This window comes from Canis aureus, chromosome 11 (genome assembly GCF_053574225.1).
Source record: "Canis aureus isolate CA01 chromosome 11, VMU_Caureus_v.1.0, whole genome shotgun sequence".
NCBI lineage: Eukaryota > Metazoa > Chordata > Mammalia > Carnivora > Canidae > Canis > Canis aureus.
In genome coordinates, this window is record NC_135621.1 from 31,394,173 (window position 1) to 31,414,497 (window position 20,325).

Sequence of the window (20,325 nt, forward strand, 5' to 3'; positions counted from 1 at the left end):
CCAGTGCAAAGGCCCCATGACAGCTGAGTATTTAGTGGGCTTTTGCTCTCTATGCTCCACCTACATTGAGCTCTAGTCCCTTGTACACTCTGCTTAAAAACCTACTCCCTCATTCTCTTTGTTAGCTTTTAATTTGTTAGATTCCACCCCAGGATCATCTCCCCCAGAGAGGTCAGTGCAGATCCTCACCCCAGCTGGATTAGGGGCACCTCCTCTGAGCTTCCACAGCCTCCATCGGAGCATGTGACTGACTACATCACAATTGTTGTTTGTTGTCTGTTCTTTGTGGAGCAGGGACTGTATCTGATTCATATCTGTGCCTCGAGACCTGGACAGTGAAGACAGTCTAGTAAATGTTTTAAGTTCGTATCGCTGCCTAACCAACCACTCCGAAGTCAGTGGCATGAAACAAATGCTTTATTCTGTTCTCAGATCCTGGGATCAGGAATTTGGACAGAGCACAGTGGGAACGACTTATCTCTGTTCCATCACGTCCAGAAGATTCGAACGGCTGGGGCTGGAGCCACCTGGAGTCTCCTGCACTCACGTGTCTGGCTTCCAGGCCAGGCTCAGCCAGGACTGTGCCAGGAGCACTCTTACCCCCTTGTGCTCCGATGATCTGTCCTGAGAAGTGCATACCCTGGGTGGCTGCGGGCTCTTCAGCCCTGGGGGTCCCAAAATGAACACATGGAACAGACTGAAACGCAGCCTGAAGCCAGGGAAGGGTGGAGGTGGCAACTGCCTCTGGGGCAGAATTTATTTTATTTGTTTGTTTGTTTATTTAAATATTTCATGTATTTATTCATGAGAGACAGAGAGAGAGAGGCAGAGACACAGGCAGAGGGAGAAGAAGCAGGCTCCATGCAGGGAGCCCGACGTGGGACTCAATCCCGGGTCTCCAGGATCACACCCTGGGCTAAAGGCAGGCGCTAAACTGCTGAGCCACTCAGGCTGTGGGGCAGAATTTAGAGAGCTGCCCAAACACTCAGGAATCAAGCCTAAATACTTTCATGTAAAAAATTTAAAAATAAATAGTAATGTGAAAAATCTGCTGCTATAGACTGAATATTTGTGCGCCCCCCAAATTCATATGTTGAAACCTCACTCCCAGTGTGAAGGTATTTGGAGAGGATGGGGGTGGGCTTTGGGAAGTGATGAGGTCACAAGGGTGGAAACTACATGAGTGGGGTTAATGCCCTTATACAAAAGACTCCAGGAGCACCTGGGTGGTTTAGTGGTTGAGCATTAACCTTTGGCTCAGGGAGTGATCCCAGGGTCCTGGGATTGAGTCCCGCATCGGGCTCCCCACGGGGAGCCTGCTTCTCCCTCTGCCTGTGTTTCTGCCTCTCTCTGTGTGTCTCTCATGAATAAGTAAATAAAATCTTTATAAATAAATAAATAAAATAAGAAGACTCCAGAGAGCTTCCTCGTCCCTTCCACCATGTGAGCCCACGGTGAGATGACTGCCATCTTTGAACCAGGAAGCAGGCTTCACTGGATCCAGAATCTGCCGGCGCCTTGATCTTGGGCTTCTGGGCCTCTAGAACTGTAAGAAATACATTTCTATCCTTTATAAGTCAGTTTATGTTGCAGTATGAGTCTATCCTTAATACTCAATTTATGGTATTTTTGTTATAGAAGCCTGAATGGACTGAGATATCCCCAATGAACAAAATACCAACATTTCAAGTAAGGACGGATGGGTATGGAGGCCCAGCCTGGCCCTGGGCAGTGTTCTTTTCCTAGGTGAGGCTGGAGTTCCTCCCTGAGTCCAATCTCCAGTTTCCCTCCTGCCCAGCAGGTGGTCCTGGCCCGCTCCCCTATATTTCTGCCGAGACCCTAGCACCCTAGCAAGACTGGTCTCAGGTTCCAAAGCCAGGTGCCAAACCAAAGGCAAAAGTTTCAACATGTATGGCCAAGACCCAGCTTCTTGACTCTCAGGCTTCTCACCTATGTCAAAGACAGGAAAGAGTCGGTCGTTGAGAGGATGTTTTGGGAAAGAGGCTTTTCTAAGAGCGCTATGTAGCATGCTGTGGGAGTGCCTGCCCCTATTTTAAGCCTAGAGTGCTTGATGCATGTCCCTTTAGCTGAGGGCTCTGTGGACCACTGTTTGTCCTCTGCCTGATAAATCTAATGGGTGATAGACTATCTGAGTTAGAGGCCAGAGATCCTCACTGAACTCAGATCAGCTTATACTCTTAAAGTTGATGGGGGCCAAGGATGTGAGTTTCATATGGACCAGATGTGGGAAAACCTCGAGAGAAAGCTGTCAGATGCCTGAAACCCCATCCAACAGAGCCCTCTGGAGGGGCAAGAGGCCGCAGCACAGGAAACCGACAGGTTTTAGAACATTCTTAGAGGCTGCAGAAGGACCTAGCAGGCAACCCACATGAAAATGCACAGAACTGCGTCAGGTTGGGTGCAGGTGAGCCGTTGCCAGGGATGGTGGGATTGTGTCGGGAAAATCCACAGAATTATGCCTGCAGTTCTAATGTCATTGTTAAACATCTCCCATGCTCTGAGCCTGACACTGTCTTCCCGAGACACCACAGTATCAGGCCAGTTAGAACTTTCCTGTGCCTCTGATCTTCTTCCCCCCCCCCCCCGCCCAGACCCACCTCCCAAGGATGGAGGACAGCAGAAAGAGAAACTGAAATTAGCTAAAAGGGGAGCCAGAGAGCAAGAAAAGGACAACCTGCCCATCCTGCTCTTTCTCAATTTCTATCTTTTTGTGTGAGCAGACCACAGCTGGGGGGAGGGGGTGGAAGAGAGAGTGTCTTTCCTTTGCCTAAAGCCTGAAGTGTCCATCCATCATCATGATGTGGGCCAAAGGGATGTTTAACTGAGGCTGCACCTGCCACCTGAAGTACCTTGGTATAGATGAGAAAAATCACGGGACAGTCCAAGTTTTTATCAAGGGACAGGGGTGGGGTGGAAATAAAGCCCAGATCCTCCTTAAGGAAGCAGTGGGAGGTCAAGCTGCTTTTTGAGCGAAGTCAGGTTGCACAAGGTGCCCTTGAAGCCTTGGACCCACGAGTGAGGGTGCCGGGAGGAGGGGACCGTTAGTTGGCCAGCCAGATGCCCTCTCCTGTTTCTCCAGGCGGAGGTGCCACTGGGCCCGGGGCCACCTGGCAAGGAACTGCGTTTCCTGGTGCTTCTCACTGGGGAGCCTGGCCAGGGGAAGTGGGGGGAGGGATGTGTCCAGGCTCTGAGAGCAGCAGGTAGGCATCCCTGCAGTCTCTTCCCCTAACCCGCTGGCTGAACGTGAATGTGGTGGCGGCTTTGATCTTGCAGATGGTGACAGGGTCCTAGAGGTGGGACAGCCTGGCCTGAAACCTGGATGCCTGAATGACTGGGGGGGCAGAGCCTGGCCCCCACTGCCCCCAGCTGGCCTAGCACACTCATCTCAGAAGTTCCCAGGAAATAGAAGTCAAGTTCTGTTACAGTGGCCAGGCCTTTTGTAATGAGCTGTAGAGCATCTACCTCCCTATGAACGACATCTGTTCAAAGTCCCTGAACTGCGGTCAGATGGCACCCCTCAGCCTGCCTGCCTTTCCCTCCAGCAGCCCCTCAGCCAACTCCGTTAGGAAAACTCTGGGGAGATAACGTGCTTTGCAAAGAGATGTGGATTCTAGCTCAGCTCTGCCACTTACAGCTGTGCAACCTTGGGCAAGTGGCTTCACCTCTCTGAGCCTTGGTTCCCTCATATGTAAAGCTCGCATGCAGCTTTGCCACCAGGATCCAACGAGAGGCTGCAGGTGTCAGGCCCAGCACGGTGCTCAGTGCACAGTAGGTCTTCAGCAAAGGCCAGCCCTCCCTCCCTTCCTGTACTCCCAGCCGCCTTTGCTGCTGAGCCCCAGCTGGCCTCCAATCAGCCCCACCAAGCCATGACCCAGCCTGAAGTTTTTCTTTTGAGTAAGTGACAGGTTCAGGGAGGCGGAACAGAATAAGCACTTGGAGTTCGCAGTGCAGAATTCTCTGAAATCCGATTCCCAGTGTTCCCGTCCTCGGGTCGGGACTGAGCCCGCCGGCCCGCGCTTGTCTCTGGATGGTCTTGCTGGGGGCGAATTTTCCTACAATCCTATTCTACCCTCTGTCCCAGGGCTAAGCAGAGGTCTGTGGGGCAAGTCTCCCCCTCTGCCACAGCCAGCCCGGTGCTCACTAACCCGCGCCCAGGGCGAGCCCAGGGGATGCAGGGAGCCGGGGCTGGGCCCCGACCAGAGCAAGCGTGTTCTGTTTAGCAACGAGCGGAATGCGGCAGGTTACGTAATAGGAATCTTAATTCCCTCTTGCAGGGAACATACGGTTGCAAGGGGCTGTTGGTGTGTTGTCTGGTCCCACTGTTCTGTCCCCACCTCCCGTTTAGAGATGAAGAAGCTGAAGTCTGGGAAAGACATGACTTATTCACAGACCCGGTGGAGGGAGGGAGTGGCAGAGGGGGCCCAGGCTTGACCCACAGGGGAAGGCTTGCTTTGGTGAGCCCAGCTGCAGCCCTGCTAGCCCTTCTTAGGGTACAGCGCTGGCCTGTAATGCAGGAGGCCCTGTTGGGCTCCGTGTCTCACATTTACAAAGACCAGGACTGGGAAAGGTTCAGTGATCTGCCTCCCACGCTTAGCCTCTCTACCTAGTGTCGGTAAAGGATAGGAGGGGAGCTGGGCTCCCTCGGAGGCAGAGGGGGGAGCTCTCCTCCTGCTCCCCCACACCCCAGGCCCACCTGGGCTTGCTTCCACCACAGGTAGGCTCACCTTGCTTTGTGAATGTCTGCACAGCGCTCTCTCCGAGTTGCGAGCCCCCTCACCTCCATGCTTCGTGGCATTTGCTGATTGATCAAAAGCACAGACCATCAATGCAAAATCCTTTCCTCACCCACATGAAGCTGAGGTGGCCTCCGGCTGGGAATCCCCTCTCTGCCACAGCACCAGCTATGCCATCCTGGAGAAGGTAGGGACCACAGGGTGACCGTGAGGAGCAGGTTTCTCATGGACTTGAAGATGGGAGGGTGGCACGAGACTCGAAATGTAAAGCTCACAGCAGGTGTGAGGCTGGTCCCCTCCTCTCCCCTCTACCCAGGGAGAGCTATGGTCTAGGGTTATAGATTCAGAGTGGCAGACATAAGACCTTGTCCTTCTGTCTCCACCTGTCCCCACCCACATCCTGCCTCATTTCACAAGAGGGCTCACTCCGCTTGCCCCGTGTTTATTAAATACTGTCCAGAAGTTGTACATCAGATCAACCATACAGACCTGGGCTCTGTCCTGACCTTGAGGTCCAACCATCCAACTGAGGCTGCCCACTACTGACAGATGGGGTCAGGTAGCTCTTTCTTGAGGGTGTTTAGTAGCATCCCTGGCCTCTATCCAGGATGCTAGCAGTACTTCCCACCCAAGTCTTGGGGATTCAAAAATGTTTCCAGACAATGCCAAACTTCCTGGAGCAAAATCAAGGGTCTACAGGAGCCACACTGAACTCAGACATATAGTGGCCCCAAAGGGCTGATGGTCTATGGGGTGGCAGGGATGGGGGGATCTCTTCTCTGACCCTGCTACCCCTCCAAAGGAACACTGACAACTCGGCACACACCGCCCAGAAGGCCCAGAAGGGCAAGGCCAAGAGGCACAAGGCACAACCTCCTGTTGGGGGTGCCCCTGCCCCACATATTTAAACCTGAGGACTGACTCAGTGCTGCTACTGTGGCAAGGGCACCAGGCAGATACAATCTAAGGAGGGCAAGGCCAGCTCTGGTTGGAGGAAGAAGCATCCCTCCTTTTGAAAATACAGAAAATTCACACGGTCAAGGACACAGCTTAGAAACAAACCCACTTTAATTGGTAGCGTACACAGAGATCTGGGGCAGCGGGGACATCACGGGGTGGGACCAGGCCACACACCTGTCCTGGCCATGATACCCATCTGCTGAGAGGGTTCAGGCTGGGGCCAAACGAGGGCACAGAAGCGGGGTCAGAGTTGCTGCCTGGAGCAGCAAGTGCCAGGGTAGAGGTACAGAGTTTGCGGCATGGGAGTTGGGGTATGTGTGTATCTTCGTGTTCACCTGTACACGGACATACCCTGGAGTGACATACACAGAAGTTACAGGCGTCCCCAAGGACTGTGCTAGAGAGAGGGTCAGGGGAAAATACCTTCAGTTTCTGAAGGCGCCCCCCCCACCTCCCTGGGGGGCTGAGGAAGCTTCACACTAAGCCCTGCTTCTGCCACTCACGGCTTGCTGTGTGTGGGCTGGAGCCAGTGAGAGTTACTCACCCTCTCTGGGCCTTGGAAAGATTCACCAGATGATCACTAAGGTTCCTCGTAGCCTTAAATCTCAGTATTTTAAAGGAGATTAGGATACAAAATGTATGTGTTAAGGGCTTCTGACAAGACCTTTGGTCTACAGGTGCCACACCTGGTATGCAGCTGTCTAGAGCCAGGTACGAGGAAGGGACCCGCAAGGAGCCTTCCCACCTACCTCTCCGGGCTCAGCTCCCTCCTGCACCTCCCCCCCCCAACAGCGGTGAGCCCACAGGGCAGTGGGGCGGGGAGCAGGGGTGGGCACAGGCCATGCGGGTGAGGGAACAGGCCAAGGGAACAAGCCCAGGCTGGGGAAAGGCCTGGCCTGGGGGGAATAAAGTGCACTGCTCACCCTCTTTGTTTCCTAGCACAGTGGACCCAGCACCCGACAGATGCTCAATTAATGCTTGAGGAACGAGCACAGTAGAAGACGGCCTTGCAGTTCTAGGCAGAGCTCTGCCCTGAACCGGGTGGGGTGGGCTGGGCTGCGGCCTGCCACGCCCCGACCCCCGGGGTCTCAGCCGCCTCCTCTGTGACACGGGGTGGGGTGGGGGGATATGGGGGTGGGGTGGGGCCCGGGCGCAGCAGCCCCTGCCCGCCCCGTCTGCGCGAGTGTAAACTGTGAAGCTCAGAACCGAGGGCAGTGTCCAGCTGCAGGCAGGCCGGGTCGGCCGGGGGCGGGGGCGGGGGCTGCCCCCACAGAGGCAGCGGGTCTAGCCGGGCCGGGGCCTGGCCCAAGAGGCGGGGGAGGCTTTACAGTACAAGGATTTCCGTTCCTACAGCTACTGCACGACGTGAGGACAGCGGGACGCGAGGACAGCAGGAACTGCAAAGCACACCCGCGGACGCAGGCAGGAGGCGGAGGGAGGCGGTGCCGCGGCGGGCGTGGTCTGGGGCGTGGCCACGCCCCTCTCCCAACACCTGGCCGCGGGGGCTCGTCGTCAGGGACGCCGGGGGGGGGGCAGTGGGGGGACGGGTGGGGGGACGGGGAGGGGGCGGGGGCTCGGGTCCCGCACAGTGGAGACCTCTCCCACCTGGCTCCGGGCTCGTCCCCCCTGACTGTTCCAGGATGCTCCGTCAAGGTAGGGAGTCTGGCCCCTCCGGCGACCCCAAGGACGGGCCAGCTCCGGCTCCGAGTCCAGACGTCTCCCGGGGGGGGGGGGGGGGGGGGGGGGGGACTCTGAAAAGCAGAATCAGGGGAAGTGGCGAGAAGGCGGCAGAACCTACAGAGGTCAGAGGCTGGGGTCCCCCAGTCTGGCGCCAGGGCCCTTCGCACGGCCGTCGGGGTGTCGGGGTGTCGGGGTCTCGTTAGGCAGGGTGGGGGAGGACGCGGGCAGCGGGCATCTGGGGCCGCCTCGCGAACGCACTGCCCATGCCCCACCCCCGCGTCCCTCCTGCTCACTGGATGGTGCATTTGTCCCGCTCGCGGGCCTGGCCCTCCCGAAGGACCTTGGCTTTGATGTACTTGAGGTCACTGTTGACACTCGGGCGGCGGGCAAAGGGTGACACCATGCCATAGGCACCCATGTCCTTGACCCGCCGCATGCAGAAGGGCCTGGGGTGGAAGGCGTCGCCGTACTGCACGGAGATCTTGCGGTGCAGGGCCGGGCTCATCTCGTGGGGCAGCTTGGCCATGCTGAAGAGCCCGTAGAACATCTCGTCCACGTTGGTGTTCTTCTTGGCCGACACCTCGAAGTAGGCGCAGTTCTCGTCCCCGGACACCAGCAGCTCGGCCTCGGTACTGGGCACCTGGCGGCACAGCTCGCTGTGGTCGTTCTTGTTGCCACAGATGACCATGGGCAGCTCGGCCGCCTCCTTGGTCTTGTTCTTCAGACAGGACTTCACCTCCAGGATCTGCTTCTGGAGGCGCTTGACCTCATCGAAGGACTCCCGGTTATCCAGGCTGAACACCAGGATGAAGACATCACCTGTGGAGAGAGAGACCCCAGGCAGTGAGGCCACGGGGGTTCCTGACCAGCCCCTCCCAGTCACTGACTCAACCCTTCCCACAAGCCTGTGGGGCAGTCACTGCTCTCCCCATTTTCCAGGGCAGGATGCTGAGACCCAGAGGGTTAAAGCCCTTGCTCAAGGTCATGTCGCTAATGTGTGGCTCAGCCTGGCTCAGACACAGTTAATTCCCCCGACATTTCCCTGCAGAGCTGGAGATGGAGTGAGTGGCTTGCGAATTTGTGTAGACTATGTTAGAATAATAATAATAAATATGATTTTCATGACTGTAGGGGTCTTGCCCGACTTGTTCCATGCACATCACCCAGGCCTGGAATCGTAGGAACTCAGAGTGCTGGCACCTGGCTGGCCTAAGGTTCATATCTGGCCCCTGCCACTTGCTGGCCGCGCAGCCTGGGGCAGGTCAGGCCGCCTCTCTAAACCTTAGTTTTCCCCATCTGCCCCATGTGGATGAAATAGAGCTTCTTTACCAGATAATGAATGGGAAGTGACACATGCTCAGAGGTATCGAGAGCCAGGGTGGGACATGTGCCTCATGCCAACTTTCCTCCCAGACTCCTCCCCAAACCTCTGCTTCCTGGTATAGGTGAGCAAAAAGAGGCTCAGGAAGGGTGAACAACCTGTCCAAGACCACACAGCGTGAGCATGGCTAGGCCAGGATGTTGACCTGCTACTGTTCTTGCCCAGCCAGTGCCTGGCATACGCAGGTGCTCTCTGCTTCTTGAATAAATCAGGGATGAGTAAGTGAGTGCTAGCCTCCAAGACTCCCTGCTTCAACTCACTGCGTCACTCAAGGCAGGTCTTTGGGTATGAAACAGGCCATGTAGGGGTCGCAGGGGGTGGCGGGGCGAGCGAGTGGGCAGTGCCTGCATCTCTGGATGTTAGCACAGGGGTTACAAGCTCATGCTCAAACTTTGGCTTCAACTCGTTAAGAACCTGTGGGGAGATGTCAAAAATCCCTGTCTCCCAGATAAGGAAACTGAAGCTCAGTGGTGTCGGTGACTGGCCTGCATTCTGGAGAGGAGAATCCAACAAGTCTAGCTTCTGGCAGCATGGCTGCCTCCTCTCTGGGGACCCCCGGGGCACACCATTTGTCCCCCCATAACAGCACATGCCATAATCAGAACCATGCTCCAGCCAATGGTATGCCCTTCACCATGTGCTCTGGGGCAGAAGGAGAGAGACAGTGTCACCTTGACCTCATCTCCCAGCACCCAGCACACAGTGGGTGTCCATAAAGCTGGGTGAAAGTGCGGGATGACATGGGAAGAATAGGGGTGGGGGCCACTGAGAGAAGCACTTGCAAGGTGGCCCCTGCCTGGCAATTGTGTCTATCTGGGCTGCCAACCTGCCAACCCCCTGTCCCATTAGGCTAATCCCGGGCCCCTGAGGACTCGGCGGCCTTGACATATTCAAATGCAAGATCGCGATGCCAAGCTTCAGAGACAGCCTGGCTGGCAGCTGGAAAGAGTGCTGGCAGCAGAATTAATGGCTTTCAGAATTTCCTGCGCACCAGCACCAGGTTGGAAAATGAGGCACTGGCTAGGGAGTGAAAAGAAGCAAGCACGCAGCAGACAGATGTGCTCCGAATCGTAAGTGCACGTTCAAAAGAGATGGACAAAAGCCCTCCCTGTTACAAAGATGATTCAAATATAAAGGTCAGTGTGTTCGTGGGGGGTCCGGAAATGTCCCCACCGGACCGATAGAGCAGCCGCCTCCAGGGAGGGGATGGGAGCCTGCAGTTGGGGACACACGTCAAGGGGGCATCTTTAGCCTTATCCGTGTTTACAGGAGGGTGTGTTTGCATATCGTTGGTATCATTAAAAATTAATTTTGGAAATATGCACACGGTCCTCCTCCACACCTCCGTCCCTCCCTCACTCTGATGTTAGCCTTATTTTTTTTAAAGATTTTATTTATTTACTTGAGAAAGAGTATACATGAGAGAGAGAGAACCCTCCAGCAGTGGAGAGGGTCAGTGGGAGAGAGAGAAGCAGGCTCCCCATCGAGCAGTGAACCCGATGCAGGACTCAATCTCAGAACCCTGAGACGTGACCTGAGCCGAAGGCAGCCACTTAACCCACTGAGCCACCCAGGTGCCCCTGATATTAGCCTGTTTTATATTGGGGGGCACCCAGTCCCCTTCCCAAGGCAAGGAGAGCTGACATCCCTGCAACACCCACCATGTTCCGGGAGGGTCCCCACAGCCACACAGGATGGGGGGAAGGGGTGAAGCAAGCTGATGTGTGCTGTGCAGCTGGGGAGACTGAGACTCAGAGCTCCGGTCATACATTGGAACCCCCAAGTGGTGGAGTCAGGACTGGGGCCCAGGTCAACCGAGGGCTCCTTCCATTCACACGCTGCCTCTACAAAATATGGGGCTGGGGGTGTGATCTGGGTCGGATGGTCAGCAAGGACAGCCTACAAGAAGAAGCCACCTGCCCCAGGGGCTCCAGAAGGGGGCATGGCCAGATTGCGGAGGCGGGAGTGCACACGGTGTAGGCTGCTTGGTGCAAGTGCATCTCCATCTGGGGGCTTATTTTAGTGATGGAAACGGGGGTACTTGCTCATTCCTCCCCATCATCACTGACCAGCAGTGGGAGAAGTGCGGCTCAGGAAAGGACTGCATAGCCCGGAGCAGGCACTCTAGACGCTGGGTTGACTTAAGACCAGGGTTTACTGAGCACTTACTATCCGTTCACCAAGCACTTCCGCTGTATTAACTCCTTTACTTTTCACAGTGATCTGGGGGGTGGGCGCTGATGTGATGCTCTCACAGGGAGGAAACTGAGCCACAGATAAAGTCACTTGCCCGGAGGTACAAAGCCAGGGAGCTGCTGGCCCAGGCGGACGGTTTCTGGCCTGCCCTCTCAGCCACCGCGCAAAGCTGCCTGAGTAAATGCAAATGATGGCCCAGTCCCACGTCTCCACCACCCCCTCCGAACCCTGGACCATCTGCCTTCCCTCCCCACCATTCCCAGCAGGGCCACGAGACTAGGGAACAGCTCAGCAGTGGAGGGTAAGAACCAGACAGCCAGGGACTCACTCCGACCTGAAAGGCAGCGCTGCGGTTCTCGATCCACAGCCAGACAGAACGGAATTCGGGGCCCGGCTCGGGCAGCAACCCTCTCTGACCCTCAAGGGTGCCGGGGCCTCACTAAGAGCTTCCCTTCAGACGGCAGACACGCACAGCGCCCTGCGGGCCATCCGGCGCCCACGCCCACCCCGGGCACCCACCTGTGAGGATGGAGAGCCTGCGCATGGCAGGGAACGGGTGGTTGCCGGACGTGTCCAGGATGTCCAGCTGGTACATGTCACCTCGGATGTTGTAGACCTTGCGGTGGAAGTCCTCGATGGTGGGCGTGTACTGGTCCTCGAAGCGGCCGTTGAGGAAGCGGGACACGATGGAGCTCTTGCCCACGCGCGAGGCGCCCAGCACCACCATGCGGTACGAGTTCTTGGCGGGCACGCTGAGCGTGCAGTTCCCGCTGGACACGGTCTTCATCATGGCTCGGGTCTGCGGCGCGGAGCGGGGCGCAGGCGTCAGGAGGCCCTGGACCCGGCCCTGCAGCCTCTTGCTGGCAGCCTTGGCCTCCTCTGCGTGGCTCCGGTCCAGGCGTGCGTTTTCGGCCTGTAAGATGGGCACGTTAGACTCGGGGGCTCTAGCAGGCCTCGAGCTCCGCCCGCCCCTTCATTCATGGCCTCTCCCGCCTCCTTCCTCCTCATCCACCCGCCACACATGTGCTCATCTGCCCTGGCGTCTGTTCACCCCTTGTCTGTTCTGGACCAGGACGGCCAGGGGGCTTCCTCCTCACTTCACCCCGGCTCCCCGCTGCTCCTGGGCGAGCAAGTCACTTATGTTCCCTGGGAGTCACTTGTCTCATCCATAAAAGGGGCTGTTGCACGTGGTGAGGTCGCAAAACGTTAACTCCTGCTAGAACCTGATCCCTCCCTGGTCCTCCGGTCCAGAGCAGGAGCACTCTGGCCTCCCCGGACTGTGACTGCAGGGCCTGACCTGGGGAAGGCGCTAGGCCTAGGGGTGCGGCGGCCTCTCAGCCCTTCCCAGAATCAGGGAAAAGGCCACATCCAGACCACATCCTCCCCACCCAGGGCCCCGTGATTTCACCCCCAGGCCCTGGGGGTTTGCTCACTTCCAGGAGAGCCAGAGGCCTGGACTAGGGGATGTGGGGCAGAGAAAGGACCCATGAACAACCCAAGTTCCTCAGAGCTCCAAGGGTTCATGGCTCTGGGATGTACCCCTCACTTTCCAGGGGGACTTCTTGGCCTTGTGCAAGAGACTGCAAAGGGTCCCGGCCCCAAAGCCCAAATGGAAATAAATAACCCCCAGGGCCCCAGCAGGCCCACCCTAAAGGCAGCCACAGCCCCGCCACCCTCCCTCCCTAGGTCAGCACCCAGCAGAATCCGCTGACAATCCCTGAGCCCACCGCTCCTTTGGAGCTCGGCTGAGATCTGCCTCCACTTCTTAGCTCGTGCTAGTCACTCTGCCAGAACACCCTCTTCTCTTTATGTTTCAGGGCCTGGCTCATATACCACCTCCTCTCTGAAGGCTTCTCTGGCTCCCCACCCCACCCCACCCCAGCAGGAATCCCTTCCCTCTCTAGAGAAGAGGAACTACAAATGGATACAGGCCTGCTGGAATATCGATTCCCCTCTGCCCTCAGCCTGCTGCCACACACAGTTGTGCAGGCTGGGCACTACACAAGGAACCCAGCTGGGTGGGAAGGTGAGGGCTGTCTTGGTGGAGTTCATCTGCCCAGAGAAGGCACCTTTTTTCAAGTGCGCTGGGAGCTGTATGTGCCAGCTCCCACTGGTCCCCACCCCTGGCTGCTCCAGCTCGGGAGCCTGGAATGCCTCCTCCACTCACCTCAAGGCTCTCTCCAACATCAGAATGTTCTCTGCCATTATACCAAGAGACCGGAGGTGGAGAGACCTCCTGTGTGTGAGTCTCCTGGCATCCATCCTGTTCAGGGCATTCAGGCATCTGTGTCTGCCCGCCCTGCCCAACGGAGAGCCACTGTGCAGCACACCAGCTCTCAAAAATACCTTTTTAGAAAGCTTTTATTGGTAGCGTTTATCAACCTCCGTGGCACACACATTCCCCCCATGGCCAATTGCAAACTACCAAGAGGATCTCAACGAATGAATTGCCAACAGATGCACACAATAAGCCGCTCAGCACACTGCCGACCCTAAGCCTGGAGCCCTGGCAATCACCACTAACCAAGCCCCTGCCGTGTGCCGAGCACTGTGCTAAGTTTAGAACAATAAGGGGAGCTGACATTTACCTTGCAGCCAATATATGCCAGAGTGTTCTAAGTGCTGAACGTGTAACCCCTCACTCCAGCTCTCAGTAACCCCAGAAGGTAGGTGGTGTTACCCCAGTTTACAGGGGATGGTACAGAGGTAAATTAAGTTAACCACTCATGGTTACACAGCCAGGAACCAGCGAAGGAGAGATCTGAGCCCAGGCAGTCTGCCCCACGCAGGGGAACCTCCTCACCACCTCCCTGCGAGGAAGATATTATCTGCCCATTTCACAAATAAAGAACCTGATACTTAAAAGACTCCATGACCGGCCAGTGTTGTTAATAAAGGAGCCAGCACAGTGACTCTGAGACTAAGACCCCCACCTCCCCAGCTAATTCATGCCTGCAGCCATCTCTCAAGTTATCCAACAGGATTTCAATGCCAGGTACACCACAGGTGCTCAATAAATGATCCACGAGTGAATGAAGCAAAAAGGTCTGCCTTTGGAGCTCACCAGAAGCTTCCTTCTTAGGTCCTGATCCCCAACCCCCCATCCCTGGCCTGGCTGACCCAGGTGCTGCCCTGAGTGTCTCTGTGCTCTGGACACACCTGTGGGTGCCCAGTGGGGAGAGCGCTGAAGGCTTCTCAGTCTCCTCTGGGGCTGGCAAGCCAGCCTGGGCCTTCAGGGGAGATGGATGGGGGGCAGCAGGGTTGACCCCACACCATGACAGCGCCACCCCCCCAGCCCCTCTGCAGGGAGTTTGACTCTGCTATGATCACCTCTGTCTAGACAGAGAGGGAAGGAGGCCAGCAGCCCCCGGGGACCATGTTTGTCTCCATCAGCGCCTGCCCAGCTTCTAGCCCGGAGCTCCTGGTACAGACGTGCTAGGATCGGTGGCTGAACGGGTCTGAGGAAGTCAGAAAGAAGAGGCCGAGAGTCAGGGAGGAGACAGGGTGTCAGAAAAAGAGGCAAAGGGGGGCGGGGAGGTAGTGGCTTTCTTCCCCGAGAGAAGACTGTGAGTCTTCACATGGCCTGAGGCACGTGGGGCTGCGTGAGACACCCAGACACCTGGACACCAGGTGACAGGGCTGCCTTGAGCCCCACCTGCTCCCGCATCTTCTTTCCCTCCCCTCCCCCAGAGGAGGCCCTGCGGGCAGCTGTGGGCATAGCCTCTCCCCTCCGCTGCCTGCTGTCCTTGGCCAGGCCGCCCCCAGGCTGCGCTGGGCAGACGGACATCAGAGTGCCAGGGGCCCTTCAAGCACTGAGCCCAACCCTAGAGGCTCAGACGGTGGTTGGGGGACACAGAACCACTGGCAGCACAGGAACCCACATGCGAATTCTGGGACTCTCAGCTGACCCCACCCTGGGGCCATTCTTAGGGCACCCGGGAGGCAGAAAGTCCCAGGGCGGCGAGAGAGTGGAGCCCCCTCGGGGGAACAGTAGCCGTAGCCACGGGAGCTCTCGTCATGCTGGGTGCTGTGTCCCACGATCCAATGACTGCACCACAGTCCGGTCAAGAGCAGCCCACCATCCATCCGCTGGACTGATGGGGACACTGGAGATCCGCGAGGCTGAGTCACTTGCCCCAGTTCACGTACACTACCGGCCAGGCCAGGATTACAATTAGGCTGATTGGGCTCCAAAGCCTGGGCTCTCACCTCCATAAAAGCCTACCCCCTGGCCAAAAACAGTGCCTGACTCAGTGAAGCCTCAACTGGCGTCAGGCAGAGGAATGACCCCTGAGGCCTATTATATTCTGGTTCCCTCTCCCGCCCCACAGGCAGCTGGGGGCAGGCACTCTGCCTGGGACTCACCCCCAAACCTTGCCCAGCCAACTCCCAGCCAAAGGCATTTTCCCCCTACTTCTCCCTTAAGCCCCTCGCCCAGGGTCTGCCTGGAAGATGGAGGGGATCAGATGGACATCAGGACAAGAGTCTGGACAGGTCCTTCTCCCTGTGAGTCCCCCAGGCTTGTTCCACTGCACCGGCACCCCACCCCCATCCCTCCCACACACCTCAAGCCTCTTCATCAGCACACATGCCAGCCTCTCTGGACACACACGTTATTCCCTGGGCAGCTCGGGATGGTAGAAAGCAGCCAGGCATTGGCTTCCAGAAGACCAGCCCTGCCTCTCACCAGCTCAGCGCCCTTGGGCAAATGGTCTTGCCCGGTGAGGCTGGTCATCTATCAAAGGGGTATCATAGAAACAAACCCGTGCGGTGGCCCGGATTGTTCAGTGAGAAGTCAAGAGGCTAATACAGCTCCTGGCACACAGCAAGAGAGTTCCTTTGAGGCACCCTGTCTTGGCATTCAAGGGGCTGCCTGGAATGGCCAGGTGGGGTGAGACTAGAGTGTGGGCAGAGGACCTGGGGGACCCCATCTTGTCACGGTGACGCCAGGATAAGCCTGAATCATAGGCTCCTGAGCTGGCTGTCCCTTCCCAGCCTGGCCTCCTATCTGCCATGAATTCTGAACATCCTTCATCACCCTCCCAGGGTAGGGGGCAAAGGGAGAAGAGGTCAGAGAGAGCCCCTTGGAGGTACTTGCAGGCCCTCGAGCCAGCTGAATACAGGAAACATTTCCAGGGAAAAGAAGTATCCAGGAAACTTATTCCCTGCACCAACCCCCACTCCTCAAAAAAAAAAAAGCTCAAGGAACACTGGACAGAAAGGTATTCCTTAATCTTCTCTCCTCCTTGAGCCTGTGTCCTAATATTTAAATGGCTTTTGCCCTAGGTCCCTTCAATGGAAAGCTCCTAGCAACACATCTAGCACATAGTAGCAGCTCAGTAAGTCTTTCCTACCTGGACTAAGTAAAGGGCCTAGCACTCAGCCTGACACATAGTAGGTGCTCACCTAATACCATTTTCTCCAGATATATAAAGTTGCCTATCAGTAGTAGGTGCTCGATCAGTTTAACTTTCATTTCATGTAAAGTCATGTAAACCTTTCGAGTCATGTAGAGCTTCCTCTGGCCTTCCCCCCACAAGCCTCAAACGTTTCTTCCTGGCTTCCCCCATTTCAGCCAGCTCCCCGGTTCCGGCTCTGTTGGGGTGTCTCTTTCCTACCTGAGAATGGCGGGCTGGGCCTCTGGCACAGCCTGGAGGGCTGCCTGGAAGCGCCTGGAGCCGCGGGGGACCGCTTGCCTGTCTGGTCACCGCCGCCGCCGCCGCCGAGGCTTCCAGAGTCTCCAGCGGCTCCTCGGTCACTGCGCCGGGCTCCTCCTCTGCGCGGCTCCGGGCGCCGGGCTGGGCGCGGCCGGGCGAGGGGACGTGGGGAGCCGGTGCCCCATGGGTGGGTTCCGAGGGCTCGGCGGGGCCTGGGCGCCGGGCGGGCTCGGGCTCGCCGCCGCCGGCCCTGCCCTGCCCCGGCCCGGGGGACTCCTGCTGAGCCAGGTGCCCGGAGGCGCGGGGACGTCGGATCCCGGGGTCCCCGCCTCGGTCTCCGGGGCTGGGGGAGGGCGCTAGGGGCGACTCCGGGGCTCAACGAGGGTCCTTGGAGGTCCCGGCGGGTGCGCGCGAGTGTGCGCGTCCCGAGTGGGCGAACCCGGGCTGGCCCCCTGTGCCACCTCCGCCCGCGCCAAACGGGGTCGCTCGGTTTGGGGGTGCTGCCCGGCGCGCCGCGGCCTCCTCCTCTGCCTGCGGCTCTGCAGCTCTCCCCGCGCCGCGCGGTCGGCTCCTTTCTCCCTGCGAGGCGACGCCAGCAGCTGGAGGAGGAGCAGGGCGCTGAGCTCCGCGCGCGTGTGGGAGGGGGCCTTGAACGCCGCCCCAAGGTTTCGCACGTAGCTGCGAGTTAGCCTGAAACCGCGCGCCCTCCCACCTCGCCTCCTCCGGCCCTCGGAGGAGGCGAACTTTCTGCGGGCCCAAGCTCCTCCCTCCCTCCCTCTCCGGGAGGCGGACGCCCCCCTCTCCGGCGGGGCGAGGTCGATGGTCCCTCCGGAAAGCGGTCGCAGCCCGGCCTCCCGGGGGCGGGCCCAGCGCAGAAGCCCACCGGGCCCGGGCGCTCCCTGCCGCGCCTGCGATCGTCCCTCCGGGAGCCGTCGCGCGGCGCCCCCCGCCCCCTCCGCGGCCCGCGAGCAGCCGGTCCCGCCGCGCCGCGCCCGCCTTCCCCCGCGCCCGGTCCCGGCGCTGCGCTCGGCCAATGGGCGGCGGGTCCCGCGGCCCGGCCCCGCCCCGCCCGGACGCCGCAGCCTGGCGCTCCGCGTGCCCTGGCGCGTGGGGCCGGGGGCCCGGGGGCCCGGGGGGGGCGGGGAGCCGGGGGCGGGGGGCGCCGCGAGCGCTCGGAGGCTGACGTCTGCACGCGCGTTCGCGCGCACACCGCGCCGGCCGCAGGTGACCGCGAGGGTCCCGCCGCCGTTCGCCCGGGGCCCCCGCGCCCTCCCCCATCGCGGAAATGCCCGATGCCCTGCGGGTGCCCGCGTGAGCCCCGCACGTGCCGCCGGGGGTGGGCGCGCAGGCACCTTGGCCTCCCGCCGCCGGGGCGCAGGTCTGTGCGCGCAGGGCGGGGAGAGCACTGCAGAGAGAGCCTCGCTGCGGATAAGCCGCCGCCTTGGGCATCCACCTCCAGTCTCCCCGCCTTGAACTAGGGCGGACTGACGTCGTTCCTATTGGGCCATACCTAGACACCACTTATTTCTTAGTATTTTCTTAAGTTCAAGACCCGCTCTCCCCCCAACACATTTTTTTAGAGGATCGTTATGTCACTGCCTTAAATGGGAAGCCAGTATCACTTGCCATAAATAGAAGGTAAGAGTAAAAATAAACACAACGGAAACAAACCAAGGTTATTAAATTCTAGTGCAGAACTGGCGTGCCGAAGCTTGAGATGTGCCCCCAGTGAAAGAAGGGAGACGGGCGAAGTTTGGAGAGGTGTTAAAGACCTATTAGCACCCACCAGGGACTTCTTCCATCATGCTTTCCGGAGGCTGAAAGAGAAGATTCTCACTGTGTGATGCGGTGAAGGCGCACGCACTGTGTATCAAACCGGATTTTGTATCAGCCAGAGACCCGTCCATCACTTGCAGAACCCGGGACCTGAGCGTGTCTGCCAATCCTCCCTCCTCTACCAGACCTCTCCTCCCACCTCACAGTGGACCTGAGGGTGGTGAGGGTGAGGGTCTGAGCGGCACCAAGCTGAGGGGCCAGCTCCACTCCGTGAGAGACTGACGTTCAAGTCCTGCCCCTGTAGCCCCTCAAATATTTGGCCCTGGGCCAGTCATGTTTCCATGGCTGGCCAGTCTTCAAGGACCAGATGGAGTCACAAAGGGCTGCCCTGTATGGTTGTGTGGTTGTGCAGCTCAAGGACACTTAGCTAAGGAAACTCCGCTTGTGCTTTCTTCTGGGCCTTGGTTGTGTCGCCTATAAAATGGGTACGATATGCTAGGTCCACAGTGACAAAAGTGCTGAAATAGACTTTGATTATAGAAAGTGACTTGCTTTGCTTTGTCCCTGTGTGGTCTTGAGATTCTGTAGGAATGTCAACCAGAGAACGTGGGGCAGGTGGAGGAAGGACTAGGTGGAGTGTGTGGCACTTCCATTACTTGATTGTGTTTAATCCCCCCATCAGAAGATGTGCAACCTGGGCTAAGGCTAAGGGATGTGCCCCACGTCACCCAGCCAGCAAGTGGCAGGATCCCAGCCCGGCACTTTCCACATCCAGACTTTGCTTCTAGGAACTGGCTTCAGCCCAGGAGGGCTTGTGCTCAGCACACAGAGGCTGGGAGCCTTGAGCTGGCTGTAAGCTTGACAGCACGAGGCAGGCAGGGTGTCATGCTTCCCCAGAAAGGCTGAGGTCAGAGGCACTCAGGCCATCGGGCCAGTTCTCCCACTCTCATCCGGGAAATGTGGCAGGCGGCTAGCTCTGAGCCGGCCCAAGACCCATTACTTGCTGCTTCAGCCCCATCCTCCACTCAGCCGGTCACGCTCTATGGACCATGTCTTGAGCCTTGCTGCACACGGAGCTGCCCGGCCCTGGGAGACCCACCTGCTCCTGCCCCTACCCCTGCCCCTCCTCAAATGCAGAATGGCTTAGTCAATAAGCAGGTGCACATAAGGGATCGATGCCCAAAGAAGCTTCACGTGGCAACAGCACACTTCCCAGTGTCCCCACTGTCCTATCCTCCTTCCCCTGCTCATTCGCCTCACCATCTCACGTGGTCCATTTGTTGCAGTTATCACCTCGCTTACTGGGGTCCCTGTATCCCCCCTCATAATCCATGACCACTTTAATCTTTTTCAAAAATATGCTGCCACCTGCTCAAGAGTTGTTATGGCTCAAGACATAAAATCTAAACTCCTGAGTCCAGCGTGCAAAGTCTCTAACTGGGATATAGCCCCCATCATGTCCCATCATCAGCCTGCATTTCAGCTAAATGAAACCACCTCCAGGTCCCTGAAGAAGTTGGGATTTCCCTCCTCCAGGCCTTTGTGTGTCAGATCCCTCTATCTGGGATAACTTTTTCCCTATCTTTACCCAGTGAACTTCTACAAATCCCTCAAAGTGTGGTGTTTACACCTCTCCCCCACAAACCCTCCTAGACTTTCCAGTGGTGTGAGTGGCATCCTCTTCTGGGATCCCATGGCAAAAACAAAAATAAAAACAAACCCAAACCATTCCTTTACAGCCTCAGTTTCTTTACCTGTAAAGTGGGTGTTATAGTGACTATCTTATGCATTGTTGGGAGGATTAAAATATACTATAAAGTGCCTCACACTGGGGCCCTTGCATACAGTAGCCTTCACCATGATTACTTCCTTTATGGCCTGTGTCACATCCTCCTTACATTTTGGACACATGCCTCATCAT

At 57.7% G+C, this 20,325-nt stretch overlaps 1 protein-coding gene across 1 annotated transcript; it reads right to left on the reverse strand.

Annotated features, from left to right (window-relative positions):
- Positions 1-7,440: 7,440 nt before the first annotated feature.
- Positions 7,441-16,974, reverse strand: RASD2 (RASD family member 2). Its single transcript, XM_077914704.1, has 3 exons — positions 16,590-16,974; positions 11,491-11,884; positions 7,441-8,213 (listed from the first exon to the last, which is right to left on the reverse strand). Exons 2-3 carry the CDS (start codon positions 11,759-11,761, stop codon positions 7,684-7,686), a joined length of 801 nt encoding a protein of 266 aa, XP_077770830.1. The 5' UTR covers positions 11,762-11,884; positions 16,590-16,974; the 3' UTR covers positions 7,441-7,683.
- Between the last annotated feature and the right edge of the window lie 3,351 nt (positions 16,975-20,325).

Excerpts from the sequence above, each read along its gene's own strand:
- RASD2 (XM_077914704.1), bottom strand. The coding sequence starts at position 11,761 with ATGATGAAGACCGTGTCCAGCGGGAACTGCACGCTCAGCGTGCCCGCC. Across the intron at positions 8,214-11,490 it reads CAGGCTCTCCATCCTCACAG|GTGATGTCTTCATCCTGGTG; the intron begins GTGGGTGCCCGG and ends CTCTCTCCACAG.